The following is a 24,699-nucleotide window of genomic DNA, read 5'->3' on the forward strand; positions in this document are numbered from 1 at the left end:
TGGAGGGCCCAGGGCCAGGAGGGGCTGGGGACCGAGGGGGCCTGGGCTGTTGGCCTCCTTCTGCTCCCTTCTGGGTCTTCCCAGGAACAGAATTGGCAGGTTTGGGGCACTGGGTGCCAGGGTGGGAAGCCAAGTGAAGCCGGGTGGGGCGTGGGGGTCAGGAGGCCGGGAGTTTTGATGGCAGGTTTTGGCGGTTTTTGATAAGAGAACCAAGGGGTGGTCGGAGTCCGTGGGAGACAGGACTGAATAGGGCGGGGTAGGAGGGGGCAGTGATCCGACTCCTGGCCAGCCAAGCGCTTGTGCCCCACTGTCCAGGGCCTCCGCCCAGGTCTCAGGACCAGCTGCTCCCAGCCGTGGCTGCCCTCCCAGGTTTAGAGTCGGGGAGACTCCAACACATGACATGAACCTGGGGACTAGGGGCTGAGTGAGGCGGTGTCTGTTGTGCAGAAGACCCTCCCTTGGAGACATTCACCCTAGAGCTGCTGGACTGAGCTGAGGTCCCAGTCTGATGGGGGAAGGTCGCCTCTGCCCTGGGAATATCCCTACTCCGATGAAGGACCCACAGCCTCTGTCCTCAGGGAGCTCCTAGTCTGATAGCCGAGGCCTGGCCTCTGTCCTGCCTCCACTCTCATGGGGGAAACCACAGCCGCTGCCCTCTGAGGAAGGGACATGTACTCAATTTCTGGAAGAGCCCTCCAATCTGCTAGAGGAGTCACCACCCCTTTCCCTCGGGGAGTTTGCGGTCTGAAGGCAGAGGCGGGCAGACTTAGCGCTGACTGGCAGGGCTGCCCAGAGCCCGGGCCCTTCACCTGCTGGGCCTGCTGAGGCCAACTTGGAGGTGAGGAAGGCAGGGCAGGGCCCAGAGATCCCCACTCCTCCCAGGGATCAGCCTAGGGTCAGGCTTGGGTGAGGTCTGGCCCCGCTGCCCTGACTGGGGGGTGGTCTCTGCAGACAGGCCCTGAGGCACATTCTCAGGCTGTGTCATGAGGCAGTTCTGCTGGGCAAAACAGTTATTACCGCCGGTGGCTGGCGAGACAGGGAGGGTCTATTACAGGGTTGGAGCTGCAGGCAGCCCCCACTTCACTCCACCCCACCCACCGCACACACACACCTGCGCGCACACACACTCCCATGGGCAGACTCACTAGTTGCATGATTTTTAACGAATCCCTTCACTTCTCCAGGGCTCAGTTTCTTCATCTGTAAAAGGAGGATAATAACATAGGCTTGCCTGGACACGTGACACCTGTGTATGCCAGAACCTCCGTCCCTTACCAGGTTCCATTGCACAGGACACACACTCTCAGACGTGGACACATATACGACCTTGAACACCCACCTGGGAACTCCCACACAGTATGCACACATGTCCTGGCTTGCATGCCTTCACCCAAGTGCACACACACCTGTATAAGAAGTTAGAGGGGCTGGGCATGGTGGCTCATGCCTGTCATCCCACCACTTACAGTTGCCAAGGCAGAAGGATTGTTTGAGCCCAGGAGATCAAGACTGGCCTGGGCAACACAGGGAGACCCTGTCTCTATAAAAACATTTTTAAGGGCCGGGCGCGGTGGCTCAAGCCTGTAATCCCAGCACTTTGGGAGGCCGAGACGGGTGGATCACGAGGTCAGGAGATCGAGACCATCCTGGCTAACACGGTGAAACCCCGTCTCTACTAAAAAATACAAAAAACTAGCCGGGCGAGGTGGCGGGGCGCCTGTAGTCCCAGCATTCAGGAGGTTGAGCCAGGAGAATGGCGTAAACCCGGGAGGCGGCGCTTGCAGTGAGCTGAGATCCGGCCACTGCACTCCAGCCCGGGCGACAGAGCGAGACTCTGCCTCAAAAAAAAAAAAAAAAATTTTTTTTAAATTAGCTGGGTGTGGTGGTGCACATCTGTGGACCAAGCTACTGGGGAGACTGAGGTGGGAGGTTCACTTGAACCCTGGAGTTCAAGGCTGCAGTGAGCTGTGATGGTACCACTGCACTCTAACCTGGGCAACAGAGTAAGACTCTGTCTCCAAAGGAAAAAAAAAAAAAAAAAAAGGGGGGGGGGTTGGGGAAAGAACCCCAGGAACCCAAAGGGAGCTCTCATACCCCCTCCACCAGCAGCATTCTGTCTCTGGGGCAGCCTCCCACATCTACAGGCTCAGTGCCCCTTCCTTACCCTCTCTTCAGGGGAAATGCCAGGTTAACAGGGGGAGTACGAGCATGTGAAAGCCACACAGATCTGGCTTCAAACCCCAACTCTGCCCCTGAGTCTTCGTTTCCTCATTTATAAAATGGGGAGATGAATAGTCTTTGGGAGATCATGAGGCAGGAGGTAGGGGTGGATTCCGTGAGATTATCTATATCAAGTGTGTTGCACATAAAGTGCCTAGGAAATAGTAAGTGCTCACTAAATGCTGCTTGGATTGACTTGGGAAGGCAGGACCTCTCTGGAGTGTGGAAGAAAACAGATAATTACCAGTTGTCTTCAACAAACTTGTTATGTCCCAGGGCCTGAGCTGAGTACTGGTCCTCAGATCAAAAACAAAGCAAAAGCAAACCAAAGCCTGGTCTGTCCCTTCCCTGAAGATGCTTGTCCAATACTGGAAAGTTGTCAACATCCAGTTTTAAGTCAGCGTGAAATACATTGGGAGACATGGCCAGGCACGGTGGCTCAAGCCTGTAATCCCAGCACTTTGGGAGGCCAAGACAGGCGGATCACGAGGTCAGGAGATCAAGACCATCCTGGCTAACATGGTGAAACCCTGTCTCTACTAAAAAAATACAAAAAACTAGCCGGACGAGGTGGCGGGTGCCTACAGTCCTAGCTACTCAGGAGGCTGAGGCAGGAGAATGGCGTAAACCCGGGAGGCAGAGCTTGCAGTGAGTTGTGATCGGCCACTGCACTCCAGCCGGGGCGACAGAGTGAGACTCCGTCTCAAAAAAAAAAAAAAGAAAGAAAAGAAAAAGAAGTATGTTGGGAGACACAGCAAGGCAGGAGGGCACAAGTCAAAGAATAGGGTTGCCACTTGCCAGGGGGTAATGTTAGTCAGTGACTTTCTTTCTTTAAGCCCCTGTTTCCCTCTCCATATAATGGGCATGAAATAACCACCTCCCTGCACTATTGTTCATGTTCATGAGGTTTTGGGCACATGGTCGAGCACAGTGGCTCATGCCTGAAATCCCAGCACTTTGGGAGGCCGAGGCAGGCAGATCATTTGGGGTCAGGAGTTCAAGACCAGCCTGGCCAACATGGTGAAAACCCATTTCCACTAAAAATACAAAAATCAGCCCGGCGTGGCAGCGCATGCCTGTAATCCCAGCTACTCAGGAGGCTGAGGCAGGAGAATCACTTGAACGCAGGAGACAGAGGTTGCAGCAAGCTGAGATCATGCCATTGCCCTCCAGCCTAGGTGACAAAGTGATACTCTGTCGCACATAGCCAAGATCACTAAGTAGAAGGGATGGTGACTGTGGTATTGCTGCCCCGGAAGTTCTCTCTGGGCCCCTTTCTCCTCTTCTAAGCCAGTGCTGGGAAGGGACTGAAGGTCTAGGATGAGGCTCTCTTTTCATGGCACAGCTGGAGGCTTCCCCGCCGAGAACCCAGTCCAATAGACCTCAGATCTCAGGATCAGGGCAAGGGACTGGGGCACCTTGGGGTGTGCTTGTGCTTGGAGAGACATGGTCAGCCTTTAGCCTGGATTTGGGCACTTCTAGTGACCACAGACCTGGGGGAGTAACAGAGGTGTCCTAACCCTTAGCAGTGTCCAGTCTGACAGGAGACACACAGCCCCTTGCTCCCAGGAGCATCCAGTCAGAGGAGGGAGACAGCACAAGAAGTCACCCTCATGATAAGCTAAGATTTCACCATGGCAGAGCTGGAAGGCCCCTTAGAGGTGTCTCTTGAGTCACTAGGAGCTTGGTCTGGAGAGATTCACTTAGGGTCCCAAGGGTGGGGACACAGTGGGGGACAGAGAGTTGGGGGGGTGCGATGCAGCTGGACTGAGGTGAACTAGAGCATGCATACCCTGACTACAGGCCTTCAGAGTCAGAATGCCACACTCAGCCTCCGCTCAGACAAACCTACGCATTCATTCCCACCCTTGCGTGGCCACTCGGCAAGTGCCTGGTGCGAATTTCCCTTTTTACAGATGGGAACACTGAGACCAGAATGAGGAGGGAATTTTCCAGGTGTGAGACCTTGAGCAGACCCCCACCAGCTTTAGTTTTCTCATTTGTAAGTATCGACAGAAGTGGCCTCTCCATACAGGGTTGGTATGAGGACAGAAGAAGATGGGGGTGAAAGAAGCACAGAGACAAAGCTCAGCCAAGCCAGCCGGGCGCGGTGGCTCAAGCCTGTAATCCCAGCACTTTGGGAGGCCGAGACGGGCGGATCACAAGGTCAGGAGATCGAGACCATCCTGGCTAACACGGTGAAACCCCGTCTCTACTAAAATACAAAAAATTAGCCGGGCGTGTTAGCGGGCGCCTGTAGTCCCAGCTACTCGGGAGGCTGAGGCAGGAGAATGGCGTGAACCCAGGAGGCGGAGCTTGCAGTGAGCTGAGATCCGGCCACTGCACCCCAGCCTGGGCGAAAGAGCGAGCCCCCGTCTGAAAAAAAAAAAAAAAAAAAAAAGCTCAGCCAAGCCTAGCTACGATGACTGTGATGATGAATTACTATTGTTATGAAGTGTCAGTGGTGCCATTGAGCATGGTGGTGGTGGCTTCCTGGAGGAGGTGACTTTTTTTTTTTTTGAGATGGAGTCTCTCGCTCTGTCGCCCAGGCTGGAGTGCAGTGGCCGGATCTCGGTTCACTGCAAGCTCCGCCTCCCGGGTTCACGCCATTCTCCTGCCTCAGCCTCCCGAGTAGCTGGGACTACAGGCACCCACCACGTTGCCTGGCTAATTTTTTGTATTTTTTAGTAGAGACAGGGTTTCACCGTGTTAGCCAGGATGGTCTTGATCTTGTGACCTCGTGATCAGCCCGTCTCGGCCTCCCAAAGTGCTGGGATTACAGGCTTGAGCCACCGCACCTGGCCGAGGAGGTGACTTTTAAAGGCAGGGGTGGCCGAGTGTAGTGGCTCATGCCTGCAATCCTAACACTTTGGGAGGCGGAGGTGGGCAGACTGCTTGAGTCCAGGAGTTTAACACTAGCCTGGGCAACATGGCAAGACCCTGTCTCTATAAAAAAAAAATACAAAAATTGCCGGGCATTGCCGGGCACAGTGGCTCATGCCTGTAATCTCAGCACTTTGGGAGGCTGAGGCAGGTGGATCATGAGGTCAGGAGTTTGAGACCAGCCTGGCCAACATGGTGAAACCCCGTCTCTACTAAAAATACCAAAAAAATTAACCGGGTGTGGTGGCGTGTGCCTGTAATCAGGAGGCTAAGACAGGAGAATTGCTTGAACCCGGGAGGCGGAGGTTGCAGTGAGCCGGGATCTGGCCACTGCACTCCAGCCTGGGTGACAGAGTGAGACATCGCCACAGACAGACACAAAATTAGCCAGGTGTGGTGGTGCATGTCTGTGGCCCCAGCTACTGGGAAACTGAGGTGGGAGGATCACCTGAGCCTGGGGAGATGGAAGGCTGCAGTGAGTCATGATCGCACAACTGCACTCCGGCCTGGGTAACAGAGCGAGACTCTGTTTGGAAAAAAATAAATAAATACATTTTGAAATAAATTTAAAACAAATTAAGGCAAGGGTGATGGGTTTGGGGAGGAGGGGCAGAGAGAGAGGCGGGCCCAGCGAGGCTGGCAGGGCCCAAGGGGAGGAACCTGCAATGGTATGCAAAGTGCATGGGGCTCCCCGGGCCGCCGCTCCCCCATCCCGTTTCCATGGCGACGGAGGTCGCCGCCCCCCAGGCCCGGACCCCTTTTACGAGACGCAGAGGCAGTTCCTCGCCGCGGGGAAGGGGCTCTGGCTCCGCGGTAAACTGCGAGCGGCGACCCTCAAAGGCGGCACCTGCAGAGCCGGAAGCTGGGGCGGACCTGGGTGCGAGACTTGGGGGATGGGGGTGAGGCTGGGACAGGGGCCGCCCCGCCCCGCCCCGCCCCGCTTCCTCTCGCCTCCTGGGCTAACTTCCACACAGCACTTCTCACCCTGGGACCCTGGCTTCCCCAGGACCCGCTCCCAGGGCAGGTGGGGCAGCCCCCCACCCACTCCCCGCTAGCCCCGCAGGACCCGGAGTTCCACCCCCTGCCCCCCACCGCACCCCCGGTCGCGTCCCTCCCGGCGTCTCCTCTGGTCCGGCTCCATTGTCCTGGCAGCCTTGCTGTCTCCTGCCTCCTCCCACCTCCCTCTCCTCCACGTGGCCCGGGCTCCTTCCTGGGCTTTCCTGGGTGTCCAGCATTCTTCATCTGCCTCTGTGTCTCTGTCTCTCCAAGTCTCTTTCTGCTGATCTCTTGTCTCTCAGCAGCAGGAAGAGGAGAGGGAGCGGTGGTGGGGAGTGAGAGCCCTTTGAGGGAGGAGACTGGATGACCCCAGGCAAGGGACTTCCAGGGCTGGGGGAGCCTGGGTCCCCAGCCATGCTGGTCATTAGTCAGGCCCCTCTTAAGGAATCAGGAAGTAAGAATGGAGGCCAGGCACAGTGGCTCACACCTGTAATTGCAGCGTTTTGGGAGGCCGAGGCAGGTGGATCACCTGAGGTCAGGAGTTAGCGACAAACCTGGCCAACATGGTGAAACCCCATGTCTGCTAAAAATACAAAAATTAGCCGGGCGTGGTGGCTGGTGCCTGTAATCCCAGCTACTCCGGACACTGAGGCAGGAGAATCACTGGAACCCGGGAGGCGGAGGTTGCAGTGAGCCAAGATCTGGCCACTGCACTCTAGCCGGGGTGACAAAGCAAGACGCCATCTCGGAAAAGAAAAAACAAAACCGAAAAACAAAAATTAGCCAGGCGTGGTGGGGCAGGCCTGTAATCCCAGCAATTTGGGAGGCTGAAGCAGGAGAATCGCTTGAACTCAGGAGGTGGAGGCTGCAATAGACTGAGATCACGCCACTGCACTCCAGCCTGGGCGACAGAGCGAGACTCTGTCCCCCCCTCCCCACCGCCAAAAAAAAAAAAAAGAATGGAGGTGGGAGAGTTTTCCAGTCATATATTTCTTTTTGAGCAGGCCATTGATGCCTACAGTGCAACAGACCACAGTGTGCCCCCTACCAAGAGGTTCCCGGTCTCCCTGTCCCCCATCCCTCCCCAGCTCCTCATCCAGGTCCCTGGCCCTCTGCTCAGCACAAGGCATGCTGGCGGCCAGAGACATATCTGCTGACATGAACACATGCCCCCACCTACACAGCACTGGCTGGGGGATACCACAGGGGCCCAGCTAGGGAACATGTCAACAGTGACAAGAATGGACAAGTGGCCTGTGGCATGATGGATGGGCTGGCAGACAGATGGATGGATGGGTTGGTAGACAGACAGACAGATGGAGCTGCTAGGAGGTGACTACCTGGCTGGGGAGGGCTGTCTGGGAAGTGATGGATGGGATGCAAAGAGGGCTGAGAGGGGCTGAGCCAAGGTGGGAGGGAGGGAGGGAAGGAAGGAAGGAAGGAAGGAAGGAAGGAAGGAAGGAAGGAAGGACAGATTGACAGATGAAGGACACAGCTGAAGGGGTTGGGGGATAGATGGGTGGGGTCTGGACAAATGATGAGAGACCCTGCTGAGGACAGGGACAGGGTCTTGCAGGGGTGTTGTGGCAGAAGTGATGGACAGGGCTGGGTGGGGATAGACTGCTCACTGCAGAGCTAGCTACAGGCAGACGACAGACAGATGGACCCATGTGTGGATGGACGGATGGGCAGACGGATGGAGGGGGAACAGGGAGGGAGTGAGCAGGGGCCCGCTGGGACTGGTTGATGAAGATGGATGGACAGACAGAGGGAAACAGGGCAGGAAGCAGGGGAATTGGGGGAGGGAAGACCATGTCCTGTCCCAAGGTGGTCCCTACAGAGCCCCTGAGACCTGGCCATTAGGAAAGTGTATGCGAGTTTGCATGGACCGATGTGTGTGTGTACACGAGCATGCGCACAGGCATCTGTGGGTGCCCTGGCGTGGCTGTATTCCTGGTACTTCCTGGTGTGTGTGGCCTTGTGAGGGCCCAGGCCTGGTGATGGGCGTGGAAATAGGGCCCTGGAGGAGTGTAAGCTCTCTCCCCTTCCCTCAGGGGCTAAGGGGGTCCTGGTGGGTTTATCCAGGGAGCATGGCAGCCAGGGGGTCTGGGGCAGATTTCTGGTGAATGGGGGCCTTGTGTGTTAGTGCCTGCAGGGAGGGGAGGGGGCTAGAGTCAGACTGGGAGGTTCTCAGAGACAGAAAACCAACAGAGGGGCTTCTCTGACCCCTTCCTCCCTTCCTCCCTTCTTCCTTCCAAGCCTCCACCCAGGCCTGCAGCCAAACTGTCAGGACTCAGGAAGGGGGTGGCACCTGACAGGTACTCTGCCAGCCTGGGGCCCCCAAATATGGTGTCAATGATAAAAATAATCCTAGCTGACATTTACGGACTACTTGCCATGTGCCAGGCACGTTGCCAGGTTTTTCAGGCTCCCATGTCTCCCCACAAGGTGGGTATTGTATTATTTTTATCCCCACCAAGAAGAAGAGCTCAGGGCAGTAAAGCACCTCATCCAAATCTCCCAGTAAGTGGTGGCCCTGGGAAGCCAGAAAGTTGCCCTCAGCCCCTGGCCAACAACAGCTTGATCTTCCTCTGCACATCTGCCCCGAGGACACGGGTTGTCAGGCTGACCCTCAGAACACAGTGAAAGGAGGAGAGGAGGGTAGAGAAAAGTTAGCAGTGATGTCCAGAGGCCACGTGGTTAGCTGAGTAGCATTAGGGCCTTTAGAGCTCAATGGCTTGGATTCAGAGCCTGACTTTGCCACTTCCTTGTGCAATGTTGAGCAGGTCACTTCACCTGTGTAAGCCTCAGTTTCCTTGTCTGTGAAATGGGGAGTGTGCTGCTCACAGAGGCTGCTGGGAGGATAAAATAAGGTAATACAGGAAAAGTACCTGGCAGGTTGGAAGGCCCCAGGGTCACAGAGGAGGATCCTGGGACAGAGGTAAGGGCACTTCCTGGGGGCCCCTGGGCACCGGTCGCCCCACCTTCTGCAGCAGTGGGAATCCCCCATTTGTCATTGTCTCTGGATCGTATCCTGGGCCTCTGGGCATGACGTCATGCTCTGTGCTCGGCATATAGTAACTTGTGCCATCGTCATACTGCTCTAAGAGGCTGAGCTACTGTCATCTCCCAATGCACTGATGAGGAGAGGAAGGGAAAGACACCAGTGACTAGCCTAGATCACGCAGTGTAGGAATCCATCACCCGTCAGCTGGGAAGCCACCACGTTTATTTGCTCATTCATTTAACGAATTTGTAGGACAGACGGGGGTTGGGGATGGTTCACGACTCACAGAGCAGCAGCAACTCCGGCCCTTCTCCTGGAGCTTACACACAAATGGGGGTGGTGGGTGCAAGGGGAGACAGACAATAGACAAATGAACAGTAATCTCTGGAGTGTGGCAGCTGATGGTGGTAATTGCTATGGAGAAAAATACAGCAAGGAAGGGGGACAGGGAGTCCAGGGGTGGAGTGGGGTGAGAGGCTGCTATTTTATTTTATTATTTTATTCTATTTTTTTTAATTATTTTATTTTGAGACAGAGTAGCTGGGATTACAGGCATGAGCCACCACACCCAGCTAATCTCGTATTTTTAGTAGAGACGGGGTTTCTCCATGTTGGTTAGGCTGGTCTCAAACTCCTGACCTCAGGTGATCTGCCCGCCTAGGCCTCCCAAAGTACTGGAATTACAGGCGTGAGCTCCCGCGTCCGGCCCGCTTTTTCTTTATTTTCTGTTTATTTTTTCACACACATTCCGTAGGATGTGATGCTTTTTGATTTTTTAAAGAACACCTCGTTGAAGACTGGCACTCAGAGGTCGGAGAAAAGCCTGTGGTTCCGATGGTCAGGGAAAGGCGTTGGAGGTCTAAGCTGAATTGGGAGAGAGGAGGATGTGGCCGGATGGGGAAGGCAAGGCCGAGCAGAATGAGAGGCGCCCTCAGGGAATCGGGGATGTTGGAAGGGGGCTGTGAATACAGGCGGGAGGTGGGTTCCCGCCGAAGCTACCGGGCCACTGCCTCCCCAATGTGGGCACAGGCTGAGGCCCCGCCTCGCCCGGAGGCTCCGCCCGCATCCAGGCCCCGCGGGCAGGATTTACCAAGAACCCACTTCAAAGGCTCCCAGGAAGCGCGAGAGAGCCCCAAAGGAAGCGGCGCAGCCTCTAATCCAGCTCTGGGGGTGGGGGAAGCCCCGCAATTATTGGGGGGCTTCCTCCCGCGCTACCCCCTTTAAAACCCGGGAGCCCACATTTAAGTCTCCCCGCCCCCACCTCAAATTGCCTCCTTGTTGGGGGTGAGGCGGTGTTCAGCAAAACTTTTATTCAGACCAGTTCACCCCAGAACCTCACCTGAAAAGCTGAACAGTCTGTCTTTGCGGCTGCAACTGGGGAGTGTTTTCTTTTGAAAAAGATGGGGCCTGAGTTACCGCATGTGTGTGTAACACACACGTTTACTGGCCACCACTGTATGCCCGGCACCATGGGAGATGGCAAAATGGAATAAAATCAGGCCTCTGTCCTTCAGGGATCCCCCTGGCTAAAGAGGAGGGAGTGAGAGCTGGAATTATTTATTTGGCCTGGGGGAACCCAGTCGGTTCTTCAAAAGTGACTTTCGATCGATTGTAAAGGTAGATAGCTAAGATTCAATGCACATTCACTGTGTGCCCAGCACTGAGCGAAGGGCATTAGATACAGGATGGTCTCACTGAGTGCCAGGCAGCAGCCCTGAGGGGTGGAAACCAGGATTATTGCACCCACGTGGCTCCACCAAGGCCACACAGCGGGTTACATGGCAGAATCCAGGTCTGCTGGATTCACTGTTCATTCATTCACCAAATCTGTATTGGGCTCACACTATAGACCAGGCACTTTCCTACCCTTTGGCACTCCGTTCTCCTGTGTTATGTATGCCAAGGCAGGTCGAGTAGGAGCTGCCCAGATGGAAGGGGCATCCAGGGAGAGGGCACAGCTGGGACAAAGGCATGAAAGCCCAGGATGTGTTCAAAAAAGAGCAAGTCGACTCGGCTCTGGGGGAGACACACTTAACTTTTTAGTTCCATCTCTGCCACGTACCACTGTGTAATTTTAATCATTTCTTCTCTCTGAGCCTCACATTGTTTCTGCAAAAATGGAATAAATAGTAGTTTTTCCTTCCAGGGCTAGAGAGGATTGAATGAGTTCACAGAGGTGAAGTGGCCTGGCATAGAATAGGCCTTCAAGAAATGTGGATTGAAATGAACGGAGGGGGCTGGGCGTGGTGGCTCATGCTTGTAATCCCAGCACTTTGGGAGGCTGAGGAGGGCGGATCATGAAGTCATGTGATCGAGACCATCCTGGCCAACATGCTGAAACCCCGTCTCTACTGAAAATACCAAAATTCTGGCGTGGTGACATGTGCCTGTAGTGCCAGTTACTCAGGAGGCTGAGGCAGGAGAATCGCTTGAACCCGGGAGGTGGAGGTTACACTGAGCTGAGATAGCGCCACTGCACTCCAGCCTGGGTGACAGAGCAAGATTCTGTCTCAAAAAAAAAGAAAAAAAAAAAAAAATTAGCATCTATTGTGTGACTCCTGTGTGTGGGGAACTGTTCTAGCTGTTGTTGGATTCATCTCCTGCCTCTGAGGGATTTACAGTCTAGTTGAGAAGACAGTCCAGAGGCTTTGAAAAACAAAAAAGAGTTCAGTTGGCTGAGACCAGCGTCCTGATAGGCATGTAGTATGGAAGGTTCTGGGGCTCTAGGGTGGGCCTGATCCCTGGGGGTTTCACCCAAGAGGTAGTTATTAGACTGACCTTAAAGATCCTAGCTGCAGAGACGCAGCACATTCCAGGACGGGGGACTGCTCTCCAGGTTCAGTGGAATTCAGAGGCAATGGTCCAGACAGGTACCCATGACAGTGTGTGCTGGATCTAGCCTGTCTGGGCCAGAATCCCAGCTCCAAATTTTACTTCCAAATTTGCTGTTCTGTAAAATGTGTACAGGAGCAGTGCCACCTCATTGAAGGTGTCATGAGAACTAAGTGGATCGCTATAGAGAAATGCCTAGAACTGGGTCCGGCACATAGTGCTTTATAAGTATTGGCTACAATTCTTTTCTTTTCTGTAAAAAAAAATTTTTTTTTTTTGAGACAGGGTCTCACTTGGTTGCCTAGGCTGGAGTGCAGTGGTGCAATCACGGCTCATGGCAGCCTTGACCTCCTAGGCTCAAGCAATCCTCCTGCCTCAGCCGCCCGAGTAGCTAAGACCACAGGTGCTCACCACCATGCCTAGCTATGTTTTTTTCTTTTTTCTTTTGTAGAGATGGGGTCTCACTGTATTACGCAGGCCGCATTATTTTTTTCTGCTGCTCTTGGCCAAAGGCAGGCACAGATCAAAGGTGGGTTAAGTGAGGCCATGGCTTCAGCATTCACCTTTGTCATCTCCTTCCCTCCAGTCCCCAGCCCCAGCTAAGTCCCAGCAAAGGTGGGCCCCTAAGCAGACTGGTGGGCTGGAGGCAGAGATTGGCAGGGGAGGCAGTCACACACAAACACACACTCACTCGGGTTCCACCTGCCTGTACAGGAACCTCATCTGCTGCAGTGGCGCTGAGGCCCTGAGGGCTCCTTGGGGCCTTTGTGGGGTAATTCCATCTCCATTAGGTCTGATTGTATCACTATAAATACCACGTTTTGGTGCCGCTTTATAAGACTCACTGAAAAACTTTCCTCCTTAGCACCCAGTCACCTAGAGCGGGAAGGACTCTGAGTGGGACAGGAAAAGAGGGAAGGGTGTGTCATTAGATGGGTGACTAAAAGCCAGGGAACGGCCCTCACCCCATACCCTCTTGCTGCCACCTGTCATACCACTCCTTTCCATAGGCCTCTGCTCACGTCACATGCTGCCGATGAGCGACACCCTGCCCTATACTCTTGGCCCTCAACTTGTGCATATACTGCTGGGCATGTGGCCCACAGCCATCAGGGCCTGCCTGCACCCTGCCATGTGCGTGTGCTTGGATCCAACCTTTTGAGGCCACACATGGAAACCCACACTTGTCACCGGAAGGACCGACCAACACTACGTACAGAGAGTTTCACGCAGCACAGAACTTGCAACACTGTCATTCACTCAGTTCATTCATTCAGCAGGGACTTGCTGAATATCTAGTATGCATCAGGCATTGACTGTTTTCTTTTCTTTTTTTTTTGACTCTCACTCTGTCACCCAGGCTGGAGTGCAGTGCCATGGTCTCGGCTCACTGCAACCTCCGCCTCCTGGTTTCAAGCAATTCTCCAGCCTCCACCTCGAGTAGCTGGGACTACAGGCGTGCGCCACCATGCCTGGCTAATTTTTGTATTTTTAGTAGAGATGGGATTTCACCATGATGACAAGCTTGGTCTGGAACTCCTGACCTCAAGTGATCTATCTGCCTTGGCCTCCCAAAGTGCTGGGTTTACAGACGTGAGCCACCGTGTCTGGCCCAGGAACTGTCTGTTTTCTACAAACATCCCTATCCTCCTGCAGTGTGTCCTCTAGTGAGACATCTGACAGATGGAGCCTGCAAATGGCATATAACACACATGTACAAGCAGTGGCTTCCACACAACTCACATGGAGTCTTACACACACCAGCACCCCTAGCCCAGAGGCTCCAATACAACATGCAAAACACTTATCCAAACCACATACTACACACATGCTCACACTCATCCACACACCCCATGTGCCTGTCCACGGAGCCCTGGGCACAACACATGCCCGGCTGTCCACGGATGTGGCTTCCTGTTGCTGAACTGTGTGTAACCCAGTAACAGCTGAGATTTCATGCGTGCTTTCTGTAGTTCTGGCCCCTGTAGTTTACATGCATGACTTTATTTGATCTTTACAGTAACTCTCTGAAATAGGCTTTACATCTTCCCAGTGAGCAAACTGAGACTCAGAAAAGTGAAATAACTTGTTCAGAAACTTGCGGACTCACTCCACAACTACTGCGAAGCATGGCACACTCACAAATACATGCATACACAAATCCACACTCGCATGCACTCATACACAAATCTCTCACACCCACATGCACATTCATACACACATCTAGACACATCCACACAATCCACACATTCAAATGCACACTCACACACACTCATACCTAAATCCTCTCATGCCCATGCACACACACTCATACACACATATACCAATATATATATATTTTTTTCTTTGGAGACCGAGTCTTGCTGGCCCAGGTTGGAGTGCAGTGGTGCAATCTCGGCTCACTGCAATCTCTGCCTCCGGGGTTCAAGTGATTCTCCAGCCTTAGCCTCCTTAGTAGATGGGATTACAGGTGAGTGGCACCACGCCCAGCTAATTTTTTTTTGTATTTTTAGTAGAGATAAAGTTTCACCATGTTGGCCAGGCATGTCTCGAACTCCTGACCTCAAATGATCTGCCTGCCTCAGCCTCCCAAAGTGCTGGGATTACAGGCGTGAGCCGCCATGCCTGGTCACATACAACACTTATGTCCATACACACACACGCAGTCATACATACATCAACACTCTCATGTCTACACACATGCATGCACATTCAACACAATCTCACACCGTCACACACATGCACTTATTCTCACAGGCACTTGCATACTCACAGGCTCTCAGAGGACCAAGGCTCTCCTCCTATCCTCTTGGTCAAAGGCTTTAATTAACCCCAACACCTGTAATTAACCCTTCCTCTCCTCCTGCAGGAGAGACGTCTGGACCCGCTTCCCAAGAACAGGCACCAAGGCAAGAGGCCAAGATGTCCATATCTGGCAGAGAGGACCCAGGTGCCTGGGTAGCAGGTCCCGGGCATCGAAGCAAGGATGGGGTCAGAGAGGAAGAGGTAGGCAAAGGGAGTCTGGGGCCTCCCAGGAAATCAGGCCTGCCACAGTTGCTCTTCCTAGACTGGCCAAATGGTGATTGGTCAACAGGCAGCCGTGGGTGGCCGGGCAGGCCGGCCAGAGCACATTTGCCGTTTGTTTCACTCACACTAGCCGCTTCTGTCAGGAAGGGAGATGAGCTCATGTCTGAGGAAGTTTTGTGAAGAGGCCTTATCAAGGAGCAGGTGGTAGGCAGGTGTCCTCCAAAGCGTCAAAACCTATCAACCAATCCTGCCATGCCAGGGTGGGGGGCTGGGGCGCTCTGCACGGCCGCTCCTTCTTCCCTTCCCCAAAAAGAAGCAGTGGTTCAAGCAGAGACCACCAGGATTCAAATCCTACTTCTACTACCCATGAACTGTACACCCTTTGGGCATGTTGTTTCTGCTCCTGGAGCCTCAGTTTCCTCTTGACGACCCCTGCCTCCCAGATGAGAATGATTAATAAATAAGATAGTGCATGTCTGATCCATTGCCAGAGGAAATGAACCTACTCTTAGATCATAGTAGGCTTAGAGGCTTCCGAACAGAGATACTCTTCTTGACCATCAACAGCTTGGTACACTCTTCAAGGGTTTTAGGAAGGAGGGCATCTGGGTCTATTTCTGGGCCACTCTCCCAGCCCTGCTGCTTAAGAGGCAACTGCTTACTGGACCCCCAATCCATTTCAGCTCAGGCCTTCAGGCCAGCGTTGAGCTCAGTCGCATTGAGCTCTGTCTCAGAGGTGAAGGACAGAATGGGTATGGCTCAGCGCAAAACCATTCCACGTTTGCAACGAGGATCCCAGGCTCAGAGGTCCCTGGGGACTAACCCATAGGGGCGCTGGCGCTTTGAGACGCTCAAATTCTGGAGGGCCTGCGGCCCGCGGAGAGCCCGCGAGTCCAGAGGGCCCCAAGGTCCTCCTCCAAACCCCTTCGGACTTCCCCTCCCTCTCCTCCGGGTGCCAGCCCGGCCCCTTTAAAGACATTCCTGAGGGCGTGGCCTTGGTGACGTCACGCGGGGCATGAATGAACAGGAGTCGGTTCTCACCCAACTTCCATTAAGGACTCGGGGCAGGAGGGGCAGAAGTTGCGCGCGGGTTGGCGGGCGGGAGCGGACACCGAGGCCGGCGTGCAGGCGTGCGGGTGTGCGGGAGCCGGGCTCGGGGAATCGGACCGAGAGCGAGGAGCGCGGCATGGAGCTCTGGGCAGCCCGCGCCTGCTTCGCCCTGCTGTGGGGCTGTGCGCTGGCGACGGCCGCGGCAGCGGCAGCGCAGGGCAAGGAAGGTGAGTGCGCGCGGCGTCTGGACCCCTGGTCCCCGGGCCCCAGTGCCCCCCAGGGCCCGGCGCGTCTTCACCCGCGCAACTTTGGAAACCGACCTGGTGCCGCCCAGTCCCGGCGAGCTGGAGTCCCGAGGGCGCACGGGCTGCGATCGAGGCGAGCCCTGGCCCCCAACCGGGGTCATAGGGGCTCCGGAGAATAAGGGGTTTCAACTTGGTCGCACGGGCCTCGGAGGCTGCGGAGAAGAGGACGCGGCGCAGGCCACGCGGTTGCAGTCCAGGCGGCGGCTTCGGGAACGCGTCCCGGCGGGGGGCGTGGGGAGTCCCCTAGAGAAGGGGGTGTTTGGGAGGCTTTCCGCGGGCTCAGCTTCTTAGTGACCTGAATTCACTAACCCACTTGCTGGGGTTTTGCGGAGAAGGCATACTGTGCAGGCCTCGCAGTTTGAGGAGGGGGCTCGGGCGGACGGGAGCCCCCTGGCGAAGCCCCTGTTCCCTGAGATTTTCTCCATGCCCCCCTTCACCTCCAGTCCCGGGGGAGAGCGTGGAGGAAGGTTCGGGCCAATCCCTGCTCACACACTCCTTTCCCTCCTTCCCAAGCCGCACTCCCGGGCTCCCGGGGCAGGTTAGGGGCAGCGAGTGCGGACAGGAAGTCCTAAAGTCAAGCGTTCTGAGCAAGGGTGACTCAGAACGAGGAAATGCGGCAGGTGGGGGCGCGGCCTCCCTACGTTTGGAGCTGTCAGCCCAGGGCCACCAGGGAGTCAGGACACCCGGGGGTGGGGGACTGAATCATCCACCCCCGCCCCAGTGTTCCCGGAGCCGCGCAGGGTGAGGGGCCGAAGGCTTTGCTCATGGCGGGGCGGGTGTGTGATGGGGATGTTGTCCCTCCGCTAAGGTCGCGGCGAGGATGGGGGCTCCTGCCCTGGCCGAGGACCTTGCTGTCTACCCAGCCGAGGCCAGCTTCAATTTCCAACAGTGAGGGCAAGGTTTCCCCGCCTGCCTGGGCACAGCGAGGTTTCCTCAGGCTCCACAAGGGGGAAGCCGGGTGAGAAGTTCCTCTTTTTTTTTTTTTTTTTGAGACGGAGTTGCGCTCTTGTCGCCCAGACTGGAGTGCAATGGGCCAGTCTCTGCTCACTGCAACCTCCACCTCCCGGATTCAAGCTATTCTCCTGTCTCAGCCTCCTGAGTAGCTGGGATTACAGGCGCCCGCCACCACGCCCGGCTAATTTTTGTGTTTTTTAGTAGAGACAAGGTTTCACCATGTTGGCCAGGCTGATCCTGAACTCCTGACCTCAGGTGATCCACCCACCTCAGCCTCCCAAAGTGCTGGGATTATAGGCATGAGCCACCGTGCCCGGCCTGTTTCCTTCTTTTTCTGCCTCCCAAACTGGGTTTGAAGGTTTTGCTGTTCCATGTTGGGAGAAAAAGAGGCCAGATCTGGAGCCGTTGTGCAGTGGCAGGTGGTGGTGGTGGCATCCTGTCTCAGTCTCTGGAGTGACAGGACCCGGGTCTCAACTGGGACCTCTGGTTGCAGGAGGCGCTCATAGGGATTTCTGCCACCCTCAATATCCGCCCCACCAACCTTTGGTCCTCCCTCTTCCTGAGGGACTGTGGTTGGAGAGAAGGGGAGAGACAGCTGGAATCACTACAGGCCTTTCTCCTCGGCTGCCCATGGGGAGTGGGGGATTAGGCGGGTGCTTTGCTGCTGCAGCCCTGAGCCGGCCTGGAAGCCTGGAGCTGCCTTGTTCTTGTCCCCTGCGTCCACCTCTCCCCAGCCTGTGATTAAACCCCACCCCCACACCCCATGGGATGCACGAGGAAAGGCTTGTGTATTGCACTGGGGTAGGGGTACATTTTTGCTTCGACTCTGAGTCCCTGTGAAAGACTCCTTAGAGAAGTGTGCCTAGGTGGGCGTGGGCATGATGGCCCAGCTGGCAGCTGCTGGTTTCAGTTCCTGGGAACCAGGCTGGATGTGATGTGACGGCCTGGGGGTGGCTTAGGGGGCAGGCAGGAGGACACAGTTGCCTTTTTCACCTACCCCCAGGCTGCTTTGGACTTCTTTCTTGCCCCCTTGCCCCTAGGCTGTACTTAGTTGCCCACGTGGCTTCTGTTAGGTCGTCAACAGCTACTGAATCTGCTCTCTTTTTTACAAATGGGGAAACTGAGGGAAGCCCAAGTCCTTGCCAACCAGGGACCTCTGAACAGAGGACCAGACCTAAGCATCCCGCTTCTCGGCTGCTGGAGCCAAGGCCCTGCCTGCCTTATGGTTGGTGTCATGGTAGATTTCCTGGCATAGCTGGGCAGAGGCCTGGGCGGGTGGCAGGGGGTGCTGAGCTGGGGTGCTGCTGATGGGAAGAGGGCTGGAGAGTGCCAGAAAGCCCTTGGTTTCTGGTTCTGCTGCGGCCCAGTCTGCCCTCTGTCCCCTTCCCCTTTTCTTTCATGTTTTCCCCAGAGCCCCCACCTCCCTGCTTCCTATAGGGCTCAGCTAGTCTTGGTTAGAGAGGAATGGGGGGAGCAGGGAGGGAACCACAGGGCAGTGGGTGGTAGTCCTGCATTTGTGGAAGAAACTGTGGAGCAATGTGGACCCACAAAGATGGCACTTACGATGGAACTCATGGCAAAGAAGGAGGTGTTTTTTGCTTTTTCTTCCCCACAGAAATGGGAAGGTAAGGGGATAGAGGGCTCATGGATAAGCCCTGCTTAGCCTAAGCCTCTCCAGGAAGCTGTCTGGGGCAGCTGAGGGGCTCCCAGGCTCCCACCCTTTCCAGGGAAGTGGGAGCCTCTGTCTCTGGAAGAACCTGGGGAAAGAGCCGCGCCCGCGTCAGGGCGGAGGGACCCAGCGCTGGGCGCCTCCTGTTCCTGGTGGTTGGTTTGAGGGAATTTCCCTGGGAGGGGGCCGAGATTGGAAACCCGGGGCTGGGGGGGGCTTCTTCCTGCGTGAGGGCTTCTTTTCTTCTCTGATTGAGCCCTGTGCTACTTCTAGAGCCAGGCCTAGGCTGGAAAGGGAGGGCCCTCCATGCCAGGTTAACCCTTTAGAAGCCTGGTAGCGGTGAGCCCTCTCACTTGGGCACAGACCTCAGCCTCCTGTCAATCTGAGGGGGGGCTGCAGGACTGTGAGGAACCTTTGTCCTACCCACCCAGCTGAAATCAGGAGCCTCCAGATTCCTTCCTGTGTAGCTGGAACATTCCATTTGCTAGTGGGGTTAGTGAGTTTCAAAGCCCCGGCCCTGGGCATGTCTGAACAAATCCCTGCCCCTGCCCACCTCGCTGCCCCCAGCCTCCCTCCCCTATCCCCACAGCCTCTGCCATGGGGCCGGTGCCACATTGGATTTCCTCTTGCCTGTCTGGGCTGCCTGACCCTTCTTAGAGAGGTTTGGCCCGGTCAGTAGTGGGGGTGGCAGCATTTCACGCCCCAGCCTGGGACCTTCAGCCCAGGTAGGAGGGTCATGTCACTTCAGGAAGGGGTTTCCAAGACCACCCTCAGAGCCCAGCTCCCATCTCCCCAAACCAGTCCATCCCTGCTCCCAGCCTGCCTGGAGCTCTGTCCACCCTTTGAGCCCTTCTCCGGTCTTGGCCTTGAGGAATGGGGCTTCTGAGGCAGATCCCTCATGCTCCAGGGCCCAAAGGAAGCACTGACTTGGTTTCTTTACCCCCACCTTAGGGCTTTACCCTCTGAATCCATCTTGCATAGGTTCTGTGCCTCAGTGTTTCCAATCTCCTTACCCTGTAGGGAGGGTAGCACTTATTGGCAGCTACCTGGACTTTACTTGGAAATGGAGCGGGGGCAGTACCTAGGGTCTTAGGTTTTGGCTATGGCCTCTGAGCCTGGCGGAGAACCTGGGGTGGATCAGTGGGAGGAGCCCAAGGGCAGGACTGGTCTAGGGAGGCCCCTGGGAGTGCATCCCTCCGCCAGGCTCCAGTTGCCTCTCTGGGAACAGGATGGTCCTGACACCTGGTCCCTCTGGGCCTAGACTGTCCCCTACAAGGGCTTTCATCCCTGATTCCCCAGGAAACTCTGGCACCCCTGGCAGGGCAGTGGTCAGGATGTGAGGGGCAGGGGTGGTGGGAGTGACTTTCCCAGGGAGGGGACCTCGCCAGCTGTATCTTTGGGCCCCTCTTAGGGGCCCTATGGGTTCAGGGATTTATCCTGCCTGCTTTGTGGCTTTTGTGGTGAGAAGATCGGTTTCCAGATACCCCCTTCCCTCCTCCACCCTGGAGCTGTTCCCACCTGTTAACGGGACTCTCTTCTTGGAGTGCCACAAGATGCACGTGTACATATAGGTGCATATGTGTGTGCTACATGACCTGAGTGGGGTTGGTGTGTTTCCTGCTGCGGGGAATGTGGCAGAAGCAGACACCAGTGTCCCCAAGGCCCACATGCATGTGAAGTGCTGCCGAAGGGCCTTGTTCAAGGAAGCAGACGGGGCGGTGTGGTGTCATTTAATACCCTGCTCAGTCAAGCTCTCTGCCCAGCTGCTGTTCTCCTGCCGGGCTGAGCTCCCTGGCCTGCTCTGGCCAGCTGGGGACTAACGGAGGAGGGCAGCATGGCTGGAATCCTGGCCTGGGAGACAAGAGGCCCAGTCCTGACCCCAACCTGCTGTGTGGCTTCAGCTGGGTTCCATCCCTTTTCTGGGCCTGTTTCCCTCATGAGTCAAGGGATGGTTTTCTTGGATATGGTGACCCTGTGTGGTGGGGTCTCTCTCTCTCTGTCTAAGAGTTGGGGTTCCTGGAGGGATCCTCACCTTTTCTGCCATGGTCTGACTCCTGAAGACACCCCCAGGCTCACCCCGTCTCCCTTCTCTCTTTCAGTGGTACTGCTGGACTTTGCTGCAGCTGGAGGGGAGCTCGGCTGGCTCACACACCCGTATGGCAAAGGAGTACGTAAGCCTTTGGGGTTGGGAGGGGTGTGGGAATGGGGCTGCTGGTCCCCTGTAGAGATGGAGAAACTGAGGCCCAGGGAGCATGGGGCATGGCTTCAATTCAGCAGCTCAGCCAGGTCTCCGGCTCAAGGTCCAGCTTCTCACACCAGACTCAGAGGCAGCCGGCCCAGGCCAGGGCTAGATGGGCATGGGAAGGTACTGGGGACGGTGGGTGTAAGCCTGAAAGGTGGGGGGAACTGGGGAGACAGAGAAGGCCCTAGTGGAGCTGGGCCTTCCATGTTTCAGAAAGGCTGACAGTCAGAGGGATCTCTGACACCCCCCATCCACCTCTTGGGAGGGAAGGGGTTAAAGGTGTCCCCTGTCTTGAGATCTCAGCCCAGGAGGTGAGAGGTGAAGAAGAGACAGGGAACAGGAAAACCTGATCAAGTTCCTTCCTGCCCGCCCCTTTCCCACCTCCAGCTGTTGTTTCCCCTTCCTGTAGGGGGCTGCATTTCTCTGCCTCGTTCTCACCCAGGTCTTCCCCGCTATGCTGTCCTGATGTGACCAGGAATGGGGGCAGGGGCTGGAGGTTTTCCCCCCTAGCTGTGTGTGTCTGCTGTGTGATCTTGGGGAAGATGCTGCGGCTCTCGGGGCCTCAGTTTCCCTCTCTATACAGTGGGCCCTTGCTGAGTTCGTCCTGGGGCCCTGAGCTGAGAGAGGGGACTGTCTCCCAGGGGCTACTTGGAATAGTCCCCACAACTGGCCAGATCTGCATGAGTCGGGTTCTTGTCCCTAGTCACCCTAGCTCTGGGCAGGCTTGGCTGGGGTGTAGCCCTGAGCAGGTTCCTAGGATCCTGGAAGTCTAGCTGGGAGGGAACATGGATCACCTAATACAACCCAGGCATTTTACAGAGTGGGAAACTGAGGCCCAAGGGCATGTAGGGCCTTGGCCAATGTCCCACAGTATAGCCTGGGCCTCTCTCCTCCCCTGTGCTTTCATCCATTCTTTTGTTCATTCATTCAATAAACGCTTCCCTGAGCACCTACTCTGTTTCAGGCAGGCTCTAGGGACACAGGTGAATTAGATGCAGACCCTGGCCAAGGAGCTCAGAATCTCGTGTGGGAGCCCAGATGTAGGTGTCCCCATGTGCCGTACCAAGTGCACCTTGGTAAATGGCAAGGGGTACAGGGCAAGGGGAACATGGGCAACTGTGGGAGCTGGGTGGCAGGGGGCACTTGGCCCAACTGTGGCTTAACCTGGGAGTTCTTTCCAGAGAAGGCTGAGTTGTGATCCAGGGAGGGAGGAACGTGTTGATCTGCTCCGAAGCCAGATTCTAAATGACGGAGAGGATCATCCATTGTTTTTGACTTAATGCCACTCCTGTGCTTGTCAACACACATGCATGTGCGTTGAATAATACTAACAGTAACAATAATCAAACTATCTGCCCATATGCCTGTTACCTTGTGCCAAGCACTGTGCTCGGCCAGTGTAGATATTCTGTCCTTTATCCTCACAGAAATTCTGCAAGGTAGGGGGTCTTGCTCCTATTGTATAGATGAGGAAATTGCGGCTTAGAGAGCATAACCCACCTGAGGTCACATGGAGCCCCGGACTCCACCCGCAGGCTCACAGTCTAATAGAGAGGTTCAGCTTCCAGACATGTGAGAGAGAGACCAGGGGCCAGATTCTGGCTCAGCCACTTATGGATACATCCCCTACCCGCCCCAGGCCTCAGTTTCCTTCACTTTAGAACCGGGAGAGCACGTACCAGAAAGTGTCTTCCTAGTGCCCCACTCTGCCACCTGGGCCTCAGTTTCCCTAGGCACCTGTGCACACTAACCTGTGTCTTCCCCTCACAGTGGGACCTGATGCAAAACATCATGAATGACATGCCGATCTACATGTACTCCGTGTGCAACGTGATGTCTGGCGACCAGGACAACTGGCTCCGCACCAACTGGGTGTACCGAGGAGAGGCCGAGCGCATCTTCATTGAACTCAAGTTTACTGTGCGTGACTGCAACAGCTTCCCTGGCGGCGCCAGCTCCTGCAAGGAGACTTTCAACCTCTACTATGCCGAGTCGGACCTGGACTATGGCACCAACTTCCAGAAGCGCCTGTTCACCAAGATTGACACCATTGCGCCCGATGAGATCACCGTCAGCAGCGACTTCGAGGCACGCCACGTGAAACTGAACGTAGAGGAGCGCTCTGTGGGGCCGCTCACCCGCAAAGGCTTCTACCTGGCCTTCCAGGATATCGGTGCCTGTGTGGCGCTGCTCTCCGTCCGTGTCTACTACAAGAAGTGCCCCGAGCTGCTGCAGGGCCTGGCCCGCTTTCCTGAGACCATCGCCGGCTCTGATGCACCCTCCCTGGCCACTGTGGCCGGCACCTGTGTGGACCATGCTGTGGTGCCACCAGGGGGTGAAGAGCCCCGTATGCACTGTGCAGTGGATGGCGAGTGGCTGGTGCCCATTGGGCAGTGCCTGTGCCAGGCAGGCTACGAGAAAGTGGAGGATGCCTGCCAGGGTGAGTGACGGTTCTGAGTGGCAGGGAAGGGGTTCTGGAGTGACAGGCTGCATTCCGGGGTTCTGGTCTTTAGATTTGGAATCGTGGGATCTTGGCTCATCCCTGCTTTGACACACATTAGTTCTGTTAGTGGAAATTATAGATCCTTCCCAGACATCAGTTTCCTTATTAAGGCTGGATTAACTCATTCATTAAGAATGAATGAATTGTGGCTGGGCACGGTGGCTCATGCCTGTAATCCCAGCACTTTGGGAGGCTAAGGTGGGTGGATCACTTAAGTCCAGGAGTTTGAGACCAGCCTGGGCAACATAGTGGAGCCCTGTCTCTACTGAAAACACAAAAATTAGCCGGGTGTGGTGGCATGCACCTGTAATCCCAGCTACTTGTGAGGCTGAAGCACCAGAATCAATTGCTTGAACCTGGGAGGTGGAGGATGCAGGGAGCTGAGATCGCACCACTGTTCTCCAGCCTGGGGTGACAGAGTGAAACTCTTGTCTGGAAAAAAAAAAAAAAAGAATGAATGAATTCAGAAACAGTAGAATGTGGATTTTATGACTGTTGACTCTAGAACAAGAATGGCTGTGTTCAAATCCCAGGTCTACATTTTTAGCTATGTGGCTTTAGGCCATTTCCTTGACCTCTCTGTGCCTGAGTTTCCTCATCTGTAAAATGGAGATGATCATAGCGTCTATCTCGTAGGGTGGCTGTGATAATCAAATGACTTAACAGTAAAGCGCTTAGGTCAGTGCCTGCCACGTAAGTGCTTTTAAATGTGGCTGTTATTTTTGATTCATCCCACGAATGTATACTAAGTAGCTCCTGTGCAGCGGCACTGTGGTCCCATGGTGGAGTACCAGGAGCGAGTTCCATGTCTGTTATCAACTCACTATGTGGCCTTAAGCAAGGTACTTAGCCTCAAACTCCTCTTTTGTACATAGAAGTGACTGAGTTGGACCCAGGGTGCACATCCCCTGGCTGCATTTCAGGATCACCAGCGGAGCTTTTGGGAAATGCTTTTGTTGAGGGAGAGGTTGGAGGGGGGCCAAGGGTCTGCCTTTCTTGTCTGAATCTCCG

At 55.4% G+C, this 24,699-nt stretch overlaps 1 protein-coding gene across 2 annotated transcripts in view; it reads left to right on the plus strand.

Moving 5' to 3' along the window:
• The first annotated feature begins 16,021 nt into the window (after positions 1-16,021).
• EPHA2 (EPH receptor A2) overlaps positions 16,022-24,699 on the plus strand; it is a 31,335-nt gene continuing 22,657 nt past the window's right edge. The window contains exons 1-3 of one of the 2 annotated variants that reach the window (XM_023193536.2): positions 16,022-16,242; positions 21,043-21,110; positions 22,956-23,625. In XM_023193536.2, the coding sequence (XP_023049304.1) occupies positions 16,152-16,242; positions 21,043-21,110; positions 22,956-23,625 (829 nt within the window). In that variant the 5' untranslated portion in view covers positions 16,022-16,151. The remainder of the gene's footprint in view (positions 16,243-21,042; positions 21,111-22,955; positions 23,626-24,699) is intronic. The other variant, XM_023193537.2, reaches the window with a different exon arrangement.

The sequence above is a fragment of the Piliocolobus tephrosceles genome, chromosome 1 (genome assembly GCF_002776525.5).
Source record: "Piliocolobus tephrosceles isolate RC106 chromosome 1, ASM277652v3, whole genome shotgun sequence".
Classification (NCBI taxonomy): Eukaryota; Metazoa; Chordata; class Mammalia; order Primates; family Cercopithecidae; genus Piliocolobus; species Piliocolobus tephrosceles.